Below are 15,543 nucleotides of genomic sequence, written 5' to 3'. Positions count from 1 at the left end.
GTGTTATATGTTACTCTTAGTTCTGTACAAAGTATTATTTACCTATTACAGTGATAAAATACTTGATATCTTATTTAGTATTCAAAGTTTTTAAAATTCCAACCTACCTTATTTAATTGCATTAATGCTTCTTTCAATAATTGGTTATGTCTATCGAAATATAATGACATAAATATAAAACTGCAGTAAACATTTGACTCAATTGAATTAATACTCGTCACGCTATTTTATGCAACGCGGATAGGTCCAAATTTATGTAAATCCATTTTTTATTGTGAAGAGCTAACTTCACTTTAAGAGATCTATTGGCATTTTTGTTAGGAATATGTTGTTTGGCAATTTGTTTCTTCTATCCACATAAATAAGAAGTATAAATCATACTGTTAAGCTAACTTATTAATAATTCTTCTCAGTTTTCACATTATTTCATTGTCATCGTCATTATTTATAACAATATTTATAAAGTTAAGGAATTAAGCATTCCATTGTATGAAATACGTGTTTTTAAATGTAAACAACATTAGAGCTAGACAGTTTACGTTTCCTGAGAGATTTAGCCGAGTTAAATAAAAATTATAGATAAAAACTGTATGTTAATCCATTGCAGATCGATTTGTTTGGTGCCATATGTCCCAGTGGGCGTGAATTAAATATACGTCAGCACTGTAATAGTAAAGTTGTGCCGGATCCAACCATCCATTGTTTATATTGTTTTTGTTAATAGTATTAATAACTAACCGCACATGATATATACAACTGATACCATAAAATCCGAAACTAGTTGCTGTTGTAACAACAGATCATTAACCCGTTGCGGATCATTAACTCATTATCGTATTGTTTTGGCGCGCGGGCACGAATTAATTCACGGTCAGCGGCCGCATGAACAGCAATGGTGCGCCACATCATATCACTCGCTATTGTATACTAGAAAATTCAGCTGCGAAGGTATTCGTTCAGATGGAACATGGGCCTGGTGGGGTATCCGTGATGTAGGAACGATAACACACGAGCAAGGTGTTATCGGCGTGGCAGGGATGATGTCTGAATCATAGTCTAAATAAAGCGGCTCGGGCGAATCGATTGCAACATCCGGGCCATTGTCTAGACTAAACCCACCAACATGTACGTCTGCGTCGTTTAGTTGTGTCACTAACCTCAAAAGTATTATAATAACAACTGAGGAAAACACCCAATCAGAAGCGCTAAAAAGCAGAGAGTAAACTCATATGAATGATTTTTCAACTTCGACATACAACTGCGATCTGTAGTATATTTATAAAACTTTTGAAAACTCTAAACGTAGACCGTTGTTAAACACTCTTAGTAGACAAGTGAAGACGACTGCCCGATCTATCAGACATTAACAGAACTATTTGGAGGGAAATTTAAAATCAGACCGCTTTTGTGCCGTTAGGCCCAGCCGCTGTGTGACGAGCCCAGCTGGTCAGTGATCCGCAATGGGTTAACGCTATGTAAATTGGAGTTGATTTTTCAACTTTTACATACAACGTGTTTGAGAAATATAAAGAAATACCGCTGTCAAAAACATTCAGTAGACTAGTAATAATACTCATGCTATCTACAAAACATTGTTACAACTATTAGGATTTAAAATTAAAAGCACTTTACTTTTGCACCTGAGCTTGTTACCGTGTCACTAGGATGAACAGCTGCATGACTAGATATTGCATACGTGCTCCACAATGGGTTAATTGTATTGTTGTGCGTGTAAAAATACATAACTCAAACAAGAAGGTTCACTTCATTGTGCAACATTTATATATTACAAAATTGTTAAATATACAAATTAATTTACAAATTTGGTTACTAACCCAAGCAAAGGACATAAGCAAATGATTCTACAATTTGTTAAAATTTGGAATTAAAGTATAAACATAGAAAATGTAAAGCAACTGGTAACTTATTATTCATAAAATCTTTTATTTTCATATTTTTCTTCTTTTTTTCTGTAAATTGCTTTCTAAGCCAGTGTAGTTTTCAGATGTATTGCACTTTATACTGAGATTATCTCATTAATCGTGCTGAATTTGTAGTACTATTTTCATTTCATAACAATACAGATTTTGTGAGCTATTTTGTAATAAAAAGTGTTTGTATTATTATGTCAAGTAGCAAAAGAGAAGTTGAAGATCCATTTTTATGCTAAGCCATGATGCTATTTAATTCTTCTCACATTATTCCCAAACCAGTATATAGCAATAAAGAAATATATTGCATGTATTTTATTTCAGGCTATTAACTAAATTAAATATTTGTAGGTATTTGATCCAAAATGACTTTAGTTTATATTGCAATGGTCTTCTATATCAAATCACTTAGTATAATACAAATCAATTAAAAATTTAATTCAATTTTGGCATTTTGGTTAAAGATTTGTTTCTTTAGATCTAGTTTACACTTTTACTGCAGTTCTAAACTGAGTTATATCAAAGTCCCAGCCTCTGCGTCGTAAGGCATCTGTCGCATACGTGTTAAACGTATTATACATGTATAATTACTGTCCATCTATAGTACATGTGGTTAACACTTTCACTGTGTGTCTAAACTGAGTTATATCAAACTTAAGTCCCAGCCTCTTTGCCATAAGGTATCTACCACAGTCAGTGTGTTTAAGGATCTCACTGAGCCTTCCTGAAATCGTGTTGTCTGTCTATCTGTTCGATAACTATTAATAGAATGAACAGTTATCTAGAGATTTTAAACTTGGAACAACTTGGTTTTTCTTAAGGGGATTCCCTATTGAAATTGATTTTCATTAAAACATGTTTAATGATTATAATATGTATATATACTTGAGTTCCTTTGGCCCTAGAATAATGATTGCCACTGTTATATTTTAAAAATATACATATATTTACCTCCTTTTTGGAATTTTTGGGTTGTTTTTTTTTTTTAGAAAAATACATGGGATTTTGAATATCTTATAACTTTGTAATTAATGAACCAATATTATTATTTATTATCTCATTTTTAATAACATGACAAGTACTAAGTTTTTGTGCATGCTCAAGTTTATTTCTCAATTAGTTTTAAATTTATGGCTTGACAAAAACATTTTAAAACCTTTTTTTATAAATAGTATTTTTAATTATTTTTTATTTAAACTTTTGTTTAATATGTAATAATATCCATGCACAAAAGTTTTACAACATTATAAATCATATGTAGTAAAAGTTTCACTGCTTTAGCTTTAATAGGTAAAAAGTTATAAGAACTTTTGTGTGAAAAATATAAAAATTTTAAATCTGCGGGAATCAGCGTTTGAAGTTTACACAAGCTATTTAGTAGCTATAGATGAAAGTAACTTACCATACTGGTACTTGTAGTCGGTGAATGGTATATTTATACAGGGTGTCAATTAAGTCTGGAACCTCTTTTTCAATTTTTAAACCACAATATAAAACAATACCAAAGTTCACACGTGCTTACTGGTGATATTAACGCACATATCTGCCCAATTACCGACCAAATAATCCCTTTGGGGGACGGTCCACAAGGAGTCGGACAAAATTCTTAAATAGCAGCATAGGTCGAGTTTGGTATCAAATTAAAGGTCTTACTTAGCAGAGTACAATGCCGCAAACCGGACTTCAAAAGGTGGATTCATTCAGTAGTTATAGCTATTTGAATTTTAAAACAATTGAACAATGTAAACTATTAAGTATTACAAGTAAACACCAATTTTTAAGTACCTCTGATCAAAGTAAGTGTTCAAAATGTTCCCCTACCATCGTCTGGCAATGTCCTAGGCGGTTGTAAAAGCCATCCACTGCATTTTGAAGGTAGTCACGAGGAATATCTTGAGCTTCTTGGACTATGAGATTTCTTAGGTGCGCCAAATCTCGAGGCTTAGTACGATAAACTTTATCTTTGAGGTATCCCCAAAGAAAAAAATCCAGCGGAGATAAATCAGGGGAACGAGCAGGCCACTCTACTGCACCACGTCTTCCAATCCATCTGTGAAGGAATATTGTATCCAAGTATTCTCTAACAAGGAGAGCAAAGTGTGGTGGCGCGCCATCTTGTTGGAAATAAATTCTTTGAAATTGTCTACCAAGAGCAGCTTGTAGTGCAGGAATTATCTCATTTTGGAGCATTGCTAGATACGAGTCACCATTTAAATTACCATTGGTAAATAATGGGCCCATAATTTGATTTCCTATAATACCTGACCAAACGTTAAGTTTCTGTGGATGCTGTGTATGACTCAATCTGCCACTTTCACATTCTAACAGTAGTTGTGTTATTGGTAATAATTATTGATTCCTGGCTTGGATTACTACATTGTCAGATGATGAGAGGGGAACATTTTGAACACTTACTTTGATCACAGGTACTTAAAAATTGGTGTTTACTTGTAATACTTAATAATTTACATTGTTCAATTGTTTTAAAATTCAAATAGCTATAACTACTGAATGAATCCACCTTTTGAAGTCCGGTTTGCTGCATTGTACTCTGCTAAGTAAGACCTTTAACTTGATACCAAATTTGACCTATGCTGCTATTTAAGAATTTTGTCCGACTCCTTGTGGACCATCCCCCAAAGGGATTATCCGGTCGGTAATTGGGCAGATGTGTGCGTTACTATCACCAGTAAGCACGTGTGAACTTTGGTATTTCTTTCTATTATGGTTCAAAAATTAAAAAAGAGGTTCCAGACTTAATTGACACCCTGTATATTGAAGACATATGTAGGCCTAATAAACCACTAACAAGAAAGAAAAGGCTATATTTGATATATTATTACTACAAAAAGGATTGCTGGAGTCTGATTCTGACACTGGCTGACTAGACCAAAAGTGTGTGTGCTCAAATATTTTTTCACAGTGATGAAAAGTTATATTATAGTAAAAGTTATGTTTTTATGGTTTCTTATAAGCCATAGAATTGAAATAAATATAAAAGTTAATTTAAATTTTTTTGTAAAAATTGGTCATTTTTCAGTAGGGAATCCCCTTAATGCATTGATTTTAAAGTCAATAAGTAATAGGGCAGTCCATCCATCTATGTGTCAATCTTTTCTTTAAGTTTGTCAAATTCTTTGGCACTTGTATATAAGTTTATTAAAATTGTATCATTAATAACATATAAACTGGTTAGTCATTTTAAAATAACTTTGTTCCCAATTGTTATGACTATAGAAAATAGCAGTAGGACTAGGATGGTTGGTTAGAAGGTCAAATTTATCCCCTATTTCGTAACATGATATGAAGCCATGTTATATAGTGTCTTGGTCTATGTTGGTGTCATAATGGATCAGTACTCGTAGTAGTGTGCCATAGCCATAACTGTATTACCATATACATGTTTATATGTAGTATATTCAGTTGAGAATAATTATTTTTCAGCGACAACTTATAGGATATTGAAGTAAAAGCATTGAGTGTATTATATTTGCCTTTGGCATCACAAATAATTAAATGTATTGTTTTTCTAAATTGCTGTTAACATAAACATTTAAAATGTCGTACATCATGTGATAACGAGAAACATATAGATTTGCAACTTGCTGAACTGTTTCACCCAGCTACTTTTGTGACTAATCTGGCAACGTTCCAATGCCCATCTAATCTATTTGTGGTAGTATTAAAGTAGCAGTAGTTTTGTACTAATAAAAGCTTTATTTTGATTCGTTGCTTTTTCTTAATCTGTGCAGGTGGAATAGTGTTTACTTGGGGGCTCATGGTGATTGGGTTTATATCTTGGAAATTCTACCAAGCCAGGACTGGACCAAACTACCATATACTCTGAGGGCTGATAGAACAATATTGATTGCCTGTGATTATATTTGTGCAGGTGGCATGATCTTAACTATGGGACTGATGGCGATCGGGTTCGTGTCTTGGAAATTCTACAAGGCCCGTACCGAACGTAACTACCATACTCTTTGAAGTACCGGTAGTTGAAACTTCATTGAAAAAGATACTAAATTAACATTACATTAAATTTCATTGAGTAGATTTGGAAAATAATATTTTAAGGTTGTCTTTGACGTGTGTAAAACAACAGCACTTATGTTTGAAAAAAGATTGTGGTCTGAATATATTGTGTGATGTCCTTTTATATTACACTGAAGTGACATTTTATTTTATCTATATAATAAGCTGTGTAAAAGATTCACTGATGCTGATGATCAGTAAACATCTTGTTAATTTTGTGAATTAAGATATGGGAAATTTTACCTAACATGGATTCATTTGTTATGTTTCTTTGGTATAATAGTGAAATAATGAATTACAATGTTTACTACAACATTATGAAGTGTATGAAACTTAATTCAGACAAATAATCTTGTAATAAATTGATTTCCAAAACGATAAATTGAGTTTATTTATCCTCCACAAATATATGTTGGAGTAAATTAAGTACGCTATATTTTTTAATCCTGTCAAATCTGTAATATTAACCAGCTCCCGAAGTGATATTCTTTGCTAGTGCTCAGCCAATTAGTGATGGCTGAACACAATAAAACTCTTCAGACCATAACATTTTCCCATTAAAAAAGCAATTTTAACTTAACACTTGATAATTTCTAGATGTTTATAAAAACATAATTAGTACATAGTAATAAGTACATTAATCACTCTATAGACTGATGCTTTCATGTGATTAGTGTGGTGTTGAAAGTATTCAACTATTATGTACGTAGTGGAGTGTAATGTATGTTAATTTAGAAGCAAAATCATGACGAAATTAAAATAAGTGGCCATTGAAAATTTAAATATTGAGTAGCTTGTAAATGAGGAAAACTTTAGCTTAAGCTCTAGATGTCATGATTCAGTCAGATATCTATCTTATCTTATGAATCATCTCAGTTATCTGTCATCTCTTGTTATAAGCACATGCCATTTGGAACTGTTTAATTGCATTTAATCAACATTAAACAGTGTTGCTTGAAATATTACACTAATTTTAATAGTTTAATCGCATATTTTTACTGTATAATCTGAGTATATTTGTACTGATATGGTTTGACCCATTTTGTGTATAGACAGCAAAGTGCTAAATTATAATTACTATTTAGTTAGTAGGCTTTACATTGTTGTGTTAGTGACTGTGTCACAGTTATCTAATAATTTAAATTTACTCTCTTTTTAATCAAAATATATTCCATTTTGTATTTAATATTTTGTAGTAACTGTTCTCAAATCACGGAATATGACTCTCTAAATCCGTCCTTAATGTTAGTTCCTCGATATTTTAAATTGACATTATGATTTTAAATGTTAATTTTTTTAGTATATGAAGTTAATCTACAGTGATTTACTTGAATAGGATCTTTTAATCGCAATAGAATGAACAGTTTGCATTTCCAATGTGTTTTAAATAAATTATCAATAAGTTTTTACTAATATAAAATATGATGTACTGTTAAGACATACATACAACATCTATGTATACATATAAATATTCGAATGTACATTACGAATGAAACTCACTTGCTTTTATGTTGACCGGCAAAAATCTATTTTCAAATCTTATATCATCAGTCTATGCCAAAAGCTGAGTTTGATGTTGAAGTCTGTGCTTTAGGCTTTTCACGTTACCGTAATCAGCACGTAACACATTGTACTGCTTTCACTGTTACAATATACTTTTAATTCAAAGACATTAAAATTGAAAAATTTGTCTGGCTGTAACATTAGTGTGGTTTATTTTTGGAACTATGAAAATTTATAGTATTCAACAGTCCATAGTAAACGTTTCAATGTACAAGGCATTATTAAAGGTTAAAATGTAATTTTAGTTTAAATCATGTTTAGTAATAATACCCAATATGAACTTTTTAATACAAACCAGGTTACATTTATTCGACTTGTCTTTTTATTTTAAGAAGAGTTATATCAAAATTAATTTTGTTTTGTGATATTGTTATGTAAATCATAAAGTGAATTTTACTTCAAAGTTTAATTCATTAATTATAGAGCAATATTGTCATTTAGCAACTCAAATTCGAATCAGCGATATGTTTTTTACTCCTTTGACAAAATGACGATTTGTAAAGTTGTATATTTGTGTGCCTATAGTATACAAGCTGTGATACAGTGTTAGGAAATGCCAGATTTATTCATGTCTAGTCTTTCTATGATGAAAATGAGAATTTAGCCTCTTTAAGTGTGTGTTCATTTAATACCTAAACTTGTCCTGGTCTTTTAATGTAGTTGGAGTATTATCTAAACTGATGATATCACCCCGTACAGTCGTTTCAGTGGATGGATCTATGTGTCACACCCGAGTCTGTTAAAAGTTGTTTATGGTATTTTTGTACAATTGCTATGTATCACATACCGTAACAATTAAGTTTTTTTTATCATGTGGGAATAAATGTTTTGTCAAACTGTTTCGGCTTTCATTAACACCTTATACCCTTTTTGATGATAATCCCTACACTATTGAAGAGCATACCTTTTACTTGCCCAATATTATATTTTAATCACTAATTAGATTAATTTCTTATAAATTTGATCATGCATAATGTACAAGGTTTGTTTTAAGTAAGTATTTACAGTTTTAATACATAAAAAATAAACATTCTGTAAAAATGTATTAATATATGGAAGCCCACATTTTTATCTATAGATATAGGCTATATTAACGTGTTGTTAGACAACAGTGTCAATAGTATGTACAGAATTTAAGTTATACATGTTATGAATTTGCATTGTAAAATTCTTCTATAGAGTATGGGGGTAAGCTATTTATGCAGTGCAGAAGAGGTTCTTAACTTTATTGGTTTGTAGTTTGACAGGTTGTTGGATATGTAGTTTCCTACCAATGTATGATGGTTTCTTCTCAAAAAGAGTCATACGCAGGCAGGTTGAACATTGTTGTGTTTCTGGGGTTCATTCATTCTAAAAGGGCGGTCCCAAAACCTAAGCACATCAGTCCAAAATGAGGGCTGTATGTGCTCAGTCATGTCCTCGTGCTGCCCACACACCCTACACACAGCGTCTCTGTCGAAGACACCCATCCTATGAAGGTGCTTTCTCATGTGACAGTACCCTGTGACAAGCTCTGTTATCCATCTCAAAACACCTCTCTCCAACTGTAATACTAGTAGGGCAACCTCTCTGTAAGGAGAGAGCAAAACATGCTTGTTCATCCTAAGCTCCAGCGTGATGGCCCATATTCTATGATGCTTGTCCTTTCCCCAGGAGTTGATCACCTGAAAAGCAAGTCTGGATATCCCACAGAATGGCTGAGGCCTCATGAAGTTCGTCGGTAATGGCTTATTTGCCAATTCATCAGTGATCTCATTACCTCCAATTCCTGTGTGTCCTGAGACCCAACACAGAGTTAAATTTTTAAGTAACAATTCTTGTCCTGAATTCACTGGAGGACAGGACCTTAAGGACTGCTTAGCTGTCGAGGATGCCAATTTCCATGTTGACACCTCTCTTCATATTCTTACAGGCACAATCCATTACAGCTGTGACTTCCGCCTGAAATGCAGTGAAATATTCATCTGTTCAGAAGCAGGGCATGAGACCACCCACAGAACGTTTAATCCAGTCCATGTGCCTTGTCTGCCACAGTAATGGAGTACAGTACGAGTGTTGTCAAAGGCCCCCTGAATGTCAAGGAAGGAGCTACAAGCCACCTCCCTGTCTTCAGTCACTTTCTCAATTCTACTCACCAATTGATGTAGAGCAGACACAAGATTTACCTGATGTATAGTAATGTTGGCTGTCCTGCAGGAAATAAGCCTTCAAGGCTTCCTCCCTGGCATGCCTAAGCAAAATTTCAGGAGAAAGATAGGGAGATTGGCCAGAATAACTTGAATTCGTATTGTACCTGGTCTTACCATACTTAGGAACTAACACGACTATTGACAGCTTCCAGAAAATTGGGATGTGTCCCAAGACCAAAATGGCCCTGAACATATTATATACCACGGAGAGAGAAGAGTCAATCCCCTTCTGAAGACAGATAGGTCTGAAATCATCTGCGCACGGGGATTTGAGAGGACTGAGTATCAATCGTCCACATTATCCTTTTCAACATGACGATACAACTGGCTTTCATACATGTGGGAGTTGTTGCATGTGTTTTCTGACCATATCCACTAATGTAGCAGGAGCAGGACCATCAACCACAACAGAATCAGCAGAGTGAATATTGACTTAAAAGCTTACCACCTGAGGATCATCAATGTGCTTTTGGCCACCCTAGGTGGATAATTCTGGCCAGAAGTTTGTAAATTTGGAGGTTTCTTGCATGCCCACAATGTAATTGCACTATATTCTCTGTGATAGATGATTATCCCTCCTTACAGCTTTATTATACTGGGTCAGCTCTCTGTGGTAGGAGTCAGATACCACTAACCTCGGGGCTCTCCTGAAGATGGCTCTGACCCTTTTCCTCTTTGCGGTAAGGTCAGCAGACCATCAGGTCACACTCCCACGTTTCGTTACCGACAAGGGACAGCTACCCTCAAAAAGAGATTACTATAGTCTCCCTGACGTGATCAACCAATATGTCCAGATCCCCGGTGAAGTAGTTTATCTTTTGGGATATAATACAGATTCTATTCCTTAATATTCAAGAGTTTTTAAGGTCTCCCTGTAGCTATCTAGTCTTTGCAGCCCTGCCATAATTTTCACTGCCTTATTCTGAAGTATGACGTTTTGTAGGTTAGGTACAGAGGTTCAACCCCAGATCATTATCCCATATCTGATGTGCGATTCAAACATTGCATGGTAGGCAATAATGTTTGGTCATCTGTAGTCTGTTTAATTCGTCTTATTGCAAAGAGACTGGTGCTAAGTTGTATGAAGATATTAGCTATGTGAGGTGGCCCAAGTTAGATTCTTGTCTATAGTGATGCCAGAAACTTAGCTTCTTCACACAATGTTTGGTAAGTGAAGGACTTGATCAAAATATATTTTTTATATAATTGCTATAAATATTAAGACAAGTATTTTAATTTAATTTTGTATCATAACAACCTTTTGTATACTTTAGTCATAGACGTCTGCTGCCTGATTTGACAGCAACTGCAATATACTGTTTTGACACCATTTTTGTCATTGTGGTGCTGATTATCAAAATGCTTATTCGGTTACCAAAACACATAATAAATAGTCAGTGGCCTATAGAATGGAAGATGATCAAATAATTCCCAGTCAAATGTAATAAGATCTTGAGTTTTTTTGCCATATGTGGAAGACACTTGTTTTTATATATGCAAGGCGCATAAAAATTGTGTTTTTAATAGTTTAAACTTTCTATAAACTCAAAGAGAACACTTCTTGAAACTTGAGGAAACTTCTTTGATAACAAATAAATCGTCTGTTCGTTTTTAGTTTATCGTTCACTTTTTGCATCTAATGGTCAGTGAACACTGAGTACATTAATATGTTTCTAATCATGAACATAATTTCTGTCATCTTTTAATGCTCTAACGCACTTGCGTGCCTTTCCATGACTCATAATGTTTTGTCCGTACGCTTCACAAGTTTCTGATGGCAAATTTCATCAGCTGCTTTCACGCCTTTAGCACTAAGAAAGCAAATATGTACTTCACAGTCGGCGGGATTGAGGCATTTTAAATAAGCATGAAGTGATTGATATTTATCTGTAGTACCTGTGGTTTGTCAACACATGAAAGTGGGCAGTACGCAAGGATGGGCTGGATGGGCTTTTCATAAATAATCATCTGGGCCTAACCTGTAATATAATTTAAAGTTCTAGACTAAGGCTTGAAATTTACAAAAAAGTATTTAAAGCAAATAAGTTTATACCAGGGGCAATAAAGTTCCTCGACTGAATTTTTATACATTTATTCAAGTTATTCGAATTTGTTTCCTTCAAAGTACACTCCCCTTGGGGAGCTACACACATTTCCCACCGGTGATTCCGCTGATCAATCAAAGGCCTCTAAAAAGTCTTCTTTTATAATGGTGTTTAGCAGCTACGTCATTTTTTTAATTTCGTCAACTGTTTGTAATCTTCGGCCTTTCAGGATACAGCTTTCTGCTCTCTTGAGCTTAGGAATAAGAAAACAGTCGGCCGGAGCCAGGTCAGGTGAGTGGGGGGATGAGGGATGACAGTCATTGCGTTATTTGCACAAAACTCACGGATGATTAATGCAGCGTGAATAGGAGCGTTGTCGTGATGAAGAACTCAATCATCACTTTACCACAACCCAGGTCTCTTTCTTCTGACAGCATTACGCAATTGTCTTAGGGTTTCAAGATAAACAAAACTATTGTCTCAACTTGTGCATGGAATTCATAGTAGACAACACATTTACAGTTTAAGAAAACCGTAAGCATCACCTTCACATTTGATTTGATTTAGCGAGATTTCTTGGGTCTTGGAAAGCCTTTTCATGTCCATATTGTGATGACAGGATATTGTGATCACGTCTTAACCAAAAACCCATGTCTCGTCCTCCGTAATGACATGTTTCAAGAAGCTCTCTTCATCATTTGCCATTTCAAGAAGTTCCTCAGAAACTTGAACTCGGTGTTGTTTTTAGTATTGGGTCAACAGTGTTTGCCGCAACACGACTCTTTTGAAGTTCTTTAGTTAAAACTTCTTGGTATGTTCCAAATGAAATTTTATATTCTTCTGCCATTTCATGGATTGTTAGTCGACGGTCTCATTGTACGAGAGAGTTCGCTTTAGTAACATTGTCATCGCTGATTGATGTTGAAGGGCGTCCGGAACGCGCATCACCTTCTGTGGACGTTCGACCATATTTAAACTTCTTGTACCACTGATGACAACATGATAGCCTTAAACATTCTTCACCAAAATCACCTTGTAGCATCAGAAAAGTTTTGTTTGGTTTCACACAAACCTTCATGCAAACAAGTTGCTCTACTTTCACATTCATTTTCATTACACTGCAAATAGCAAAATCCATAAAACTAACCTCAAAAATGTTGCTTTTTTCAGTGACGTACTAAAACACCAGCTGTGTGATTGTTGAGTCAGAGAATACACTGTTGCAAACAGTATCGCATGCGACATTTCATTCTCATACTATATACCAAGTCTGGGAACTTTTTATCATCCCTCGTATTTTTTATTTTATCATTTTATGAAAAAGGGTACCGCAATTGAATTAAGCAAAATATAACAATTATAAGAAGTACTTTTTGTACTAAAATATATTGGAAGTGCATCTTTTCAACATACACAAATTCATCAAGACTCAAATTGATAGTTTTAAGAATATTTAACTACTTATGTCTTAGAATGATGAATGAACTAATATCTGTAATATAAATATAAATATTTACTTTCGTTTTGACTTTTCCAAAAGAAACTTTATTGTTGTAAATGGGCCAAGATTTAATTAGACTAATTTAATTTCAGATTGCTTACATCTCAGAATTTATGATATACTAAATAAAAATATAACTACGAAGATTACCAAATAACATTTATTTAAATAAATAATACGACATTTTTAAAGAATATTTAGCTGGAAGATTTTTGTTGGAGTTTAGCCTATCAGAACGACATGTGACTGCTGATTAAACATAACTGACTCATCTAATCTTTGCAACTCAGCTGATATTGTGTACGCTGGTTACACATGTTGCAATCTGCAGCACATTACTGTGTAGTTAATTGGTTAGGTAAGCTATAACCATACTTTCTAAATCCTGCTTTTTTAATTCTATAAAAAAAGAAATAAATGATAAAAATAAATAAAAAGAACATTATGCTTTCGGGTTGGACTAAAATTTTCAGTATATCAAACCAATCCTATCTTTAATAAAATATTGTGTGCGGACTATTTTTTAATTTTCCAAAATGAAACAGTTCAGTACAACCTGGTTTATCCGGATTAATTGGGATCGGAGGTGAACCGGATAAACGAAAATCCAGTTAATTCGGGAATACGGTAAAAGCACTGTAGATTACAGATAATAAGGATTTTTTGTTATAAATACAATAGTTTTTTAAAATTTTGTTATTCAGAAATCAATAATTATAGGGAAAAGAAATTAAAATAATTGGTTACTGTTGTAAAAAAACTAAGTCAGACACTTTTAGATAATTCCTGCAAGTTCGAAAATACAGCTATTTCAAGACCATCATTTCAGCTATCGCCGCGACGCGACGTGTCGTACTTAAGCTATACAATCAGTCAATATATCTGCACAGTGGCATCAGAATGAGTCACGTCTTCCCGTTCTTCATTGTCAGAATTATTTACACTGCTCTCTGTTACCGTTGAGGAACAAGCTACTGATAAAATCCAACATCGGTCATCGCATTGATGCCATTGTTAATCTGAAGCTAGTTTTATTTTTCAAATTTGTAATTATAAATCCTGCATGGGCTTAATACAAAATTGTTAATTTTTTACAATATTATGCGCATTTTTCAGAATGCTGAACACGTGTTAATTAACGGGAAAAGAAATTACGCTAAAAAAAAAACAATATTTAAAATTAAAAATTGGAATTTCCACTTCAAAAAATCCGAGATCCGAATAAACGAGATTGTACTATACTTGAAAATTTAAAACTCAAGTAACAAACTTCAGTGTTTTTTTATACTTCACATACTACACTGAACCTTTGAAAACATAAAAGTCTGGTTTACAAACTAGCTATGTGTATTTAACTTTATTCTTTGTTTGAAGGTTATTTTTGACAATGGAAGGATTGTAAAGGAAATAGGATTTTTCTGGACATTTGCCATCGTTCAGTGAAACAAGAAATCAGTAAGACTACGTTTCGATATCTGCAATCTGATATCTTCTTCAGGTATAACTAACGTAATACATAATTACAAACTAGATTAAAATAAACAAATCATACCGAAGCGTTGTGTCACGCCTAGTTGTTTATTATTGTCTTATCAGTAGTTTATTAGAAAAAATGTGTTGAATTGGTGAACATTAATGAAAGATTATTATTTATCTTAAGAAGTTTAAATCCACATGATTCATTATAAAAAAAAGTAATTTGATACTTGTCAACCAAAGTTAAGAATTTTAGAATTATAATTATCTTTATTCATAACATTAGAACATTATTTAATTAGGTACAAAATTGCACAAACTTAATCTATACAATAGGTTTCACAGAGAAACATTGAATGTTCATATAAATCATTACTTATTTAGATAAATATATAACAACATTTTTAAACACAATTGGTTTTATAAAATTCAGAGAAAGAATACAGTACAATGGTAGATTTATTAAATTATCTTTAAGTTTTAGTTGGATCATTTTATAGTTTACAATTGCAAAATATACACATTGGTTTACTTACAACCACGTTATTTTGATTTCTTGTGTTATATTGATGAGAATATCACTACGTAATTCAATTTTACTGCTAACATTTTACAAATAGTATAGTATAAATATATCCATAATATACTGTCATAATTCTTGAAATTTGTTATAGAATCATCCCAATTTAGTTTTAGAAGAATGCGTATTGCTTTGTTATGAATAACCAATATTGACTAAGATTTTCCACTGTTTGATCGGTACATAGAAATACCGAAAATAATATGTGCGAGAAATATAGTGA

At 33.2% G+C, this 15,543-nt stretch overlaps 1 protein-coding gene across 2 annotated transcripts in view; it reads left to right on the top strand.

The window, feature by feature from the left end:
- LOC124360840 (integumentary mucin C.1) overlaps positions 1-8,368 on the top strand; it is a 36,956-nt gene extending 28,588 nt beyond the window's left edge. Inside the window, exon 3 of one of the 2 annotated variants that reach the window (XM_046814789.1) lies at positions 5,824-8,368. In XM_046814789.1, coding sequence (XP_046670745.1) covers positions 5,824-5,918 — 95 coding nt within the window. In that variant the 3' untranslated portion in view covers positions 5,919-8,368. The other variant, XM_046814790.1, reaches the window with a different exon arrangement.
- The last annotated feature ends 7,175 nt before the right edge of the window (positions 8,369-15,543 follow it).

This window comes from Homalodisca vitripennis, chromosome 4 (assembly GCF_021130785.1).
Source record: "Homalodisca vitripennis isolate AUS2020 chromosome 4, UT_GWSS_2.1, whole genome shotgun sequence".
NCBI lineage: Eukaryota > Metazoa > Arthropoda > Insecta > Hemiptera > Cicadellidae > Homalodisca > Homalodisca vitripennis.
This window is presented reverse-complemented; position numbering and strand designations above follow the sequence as displayed.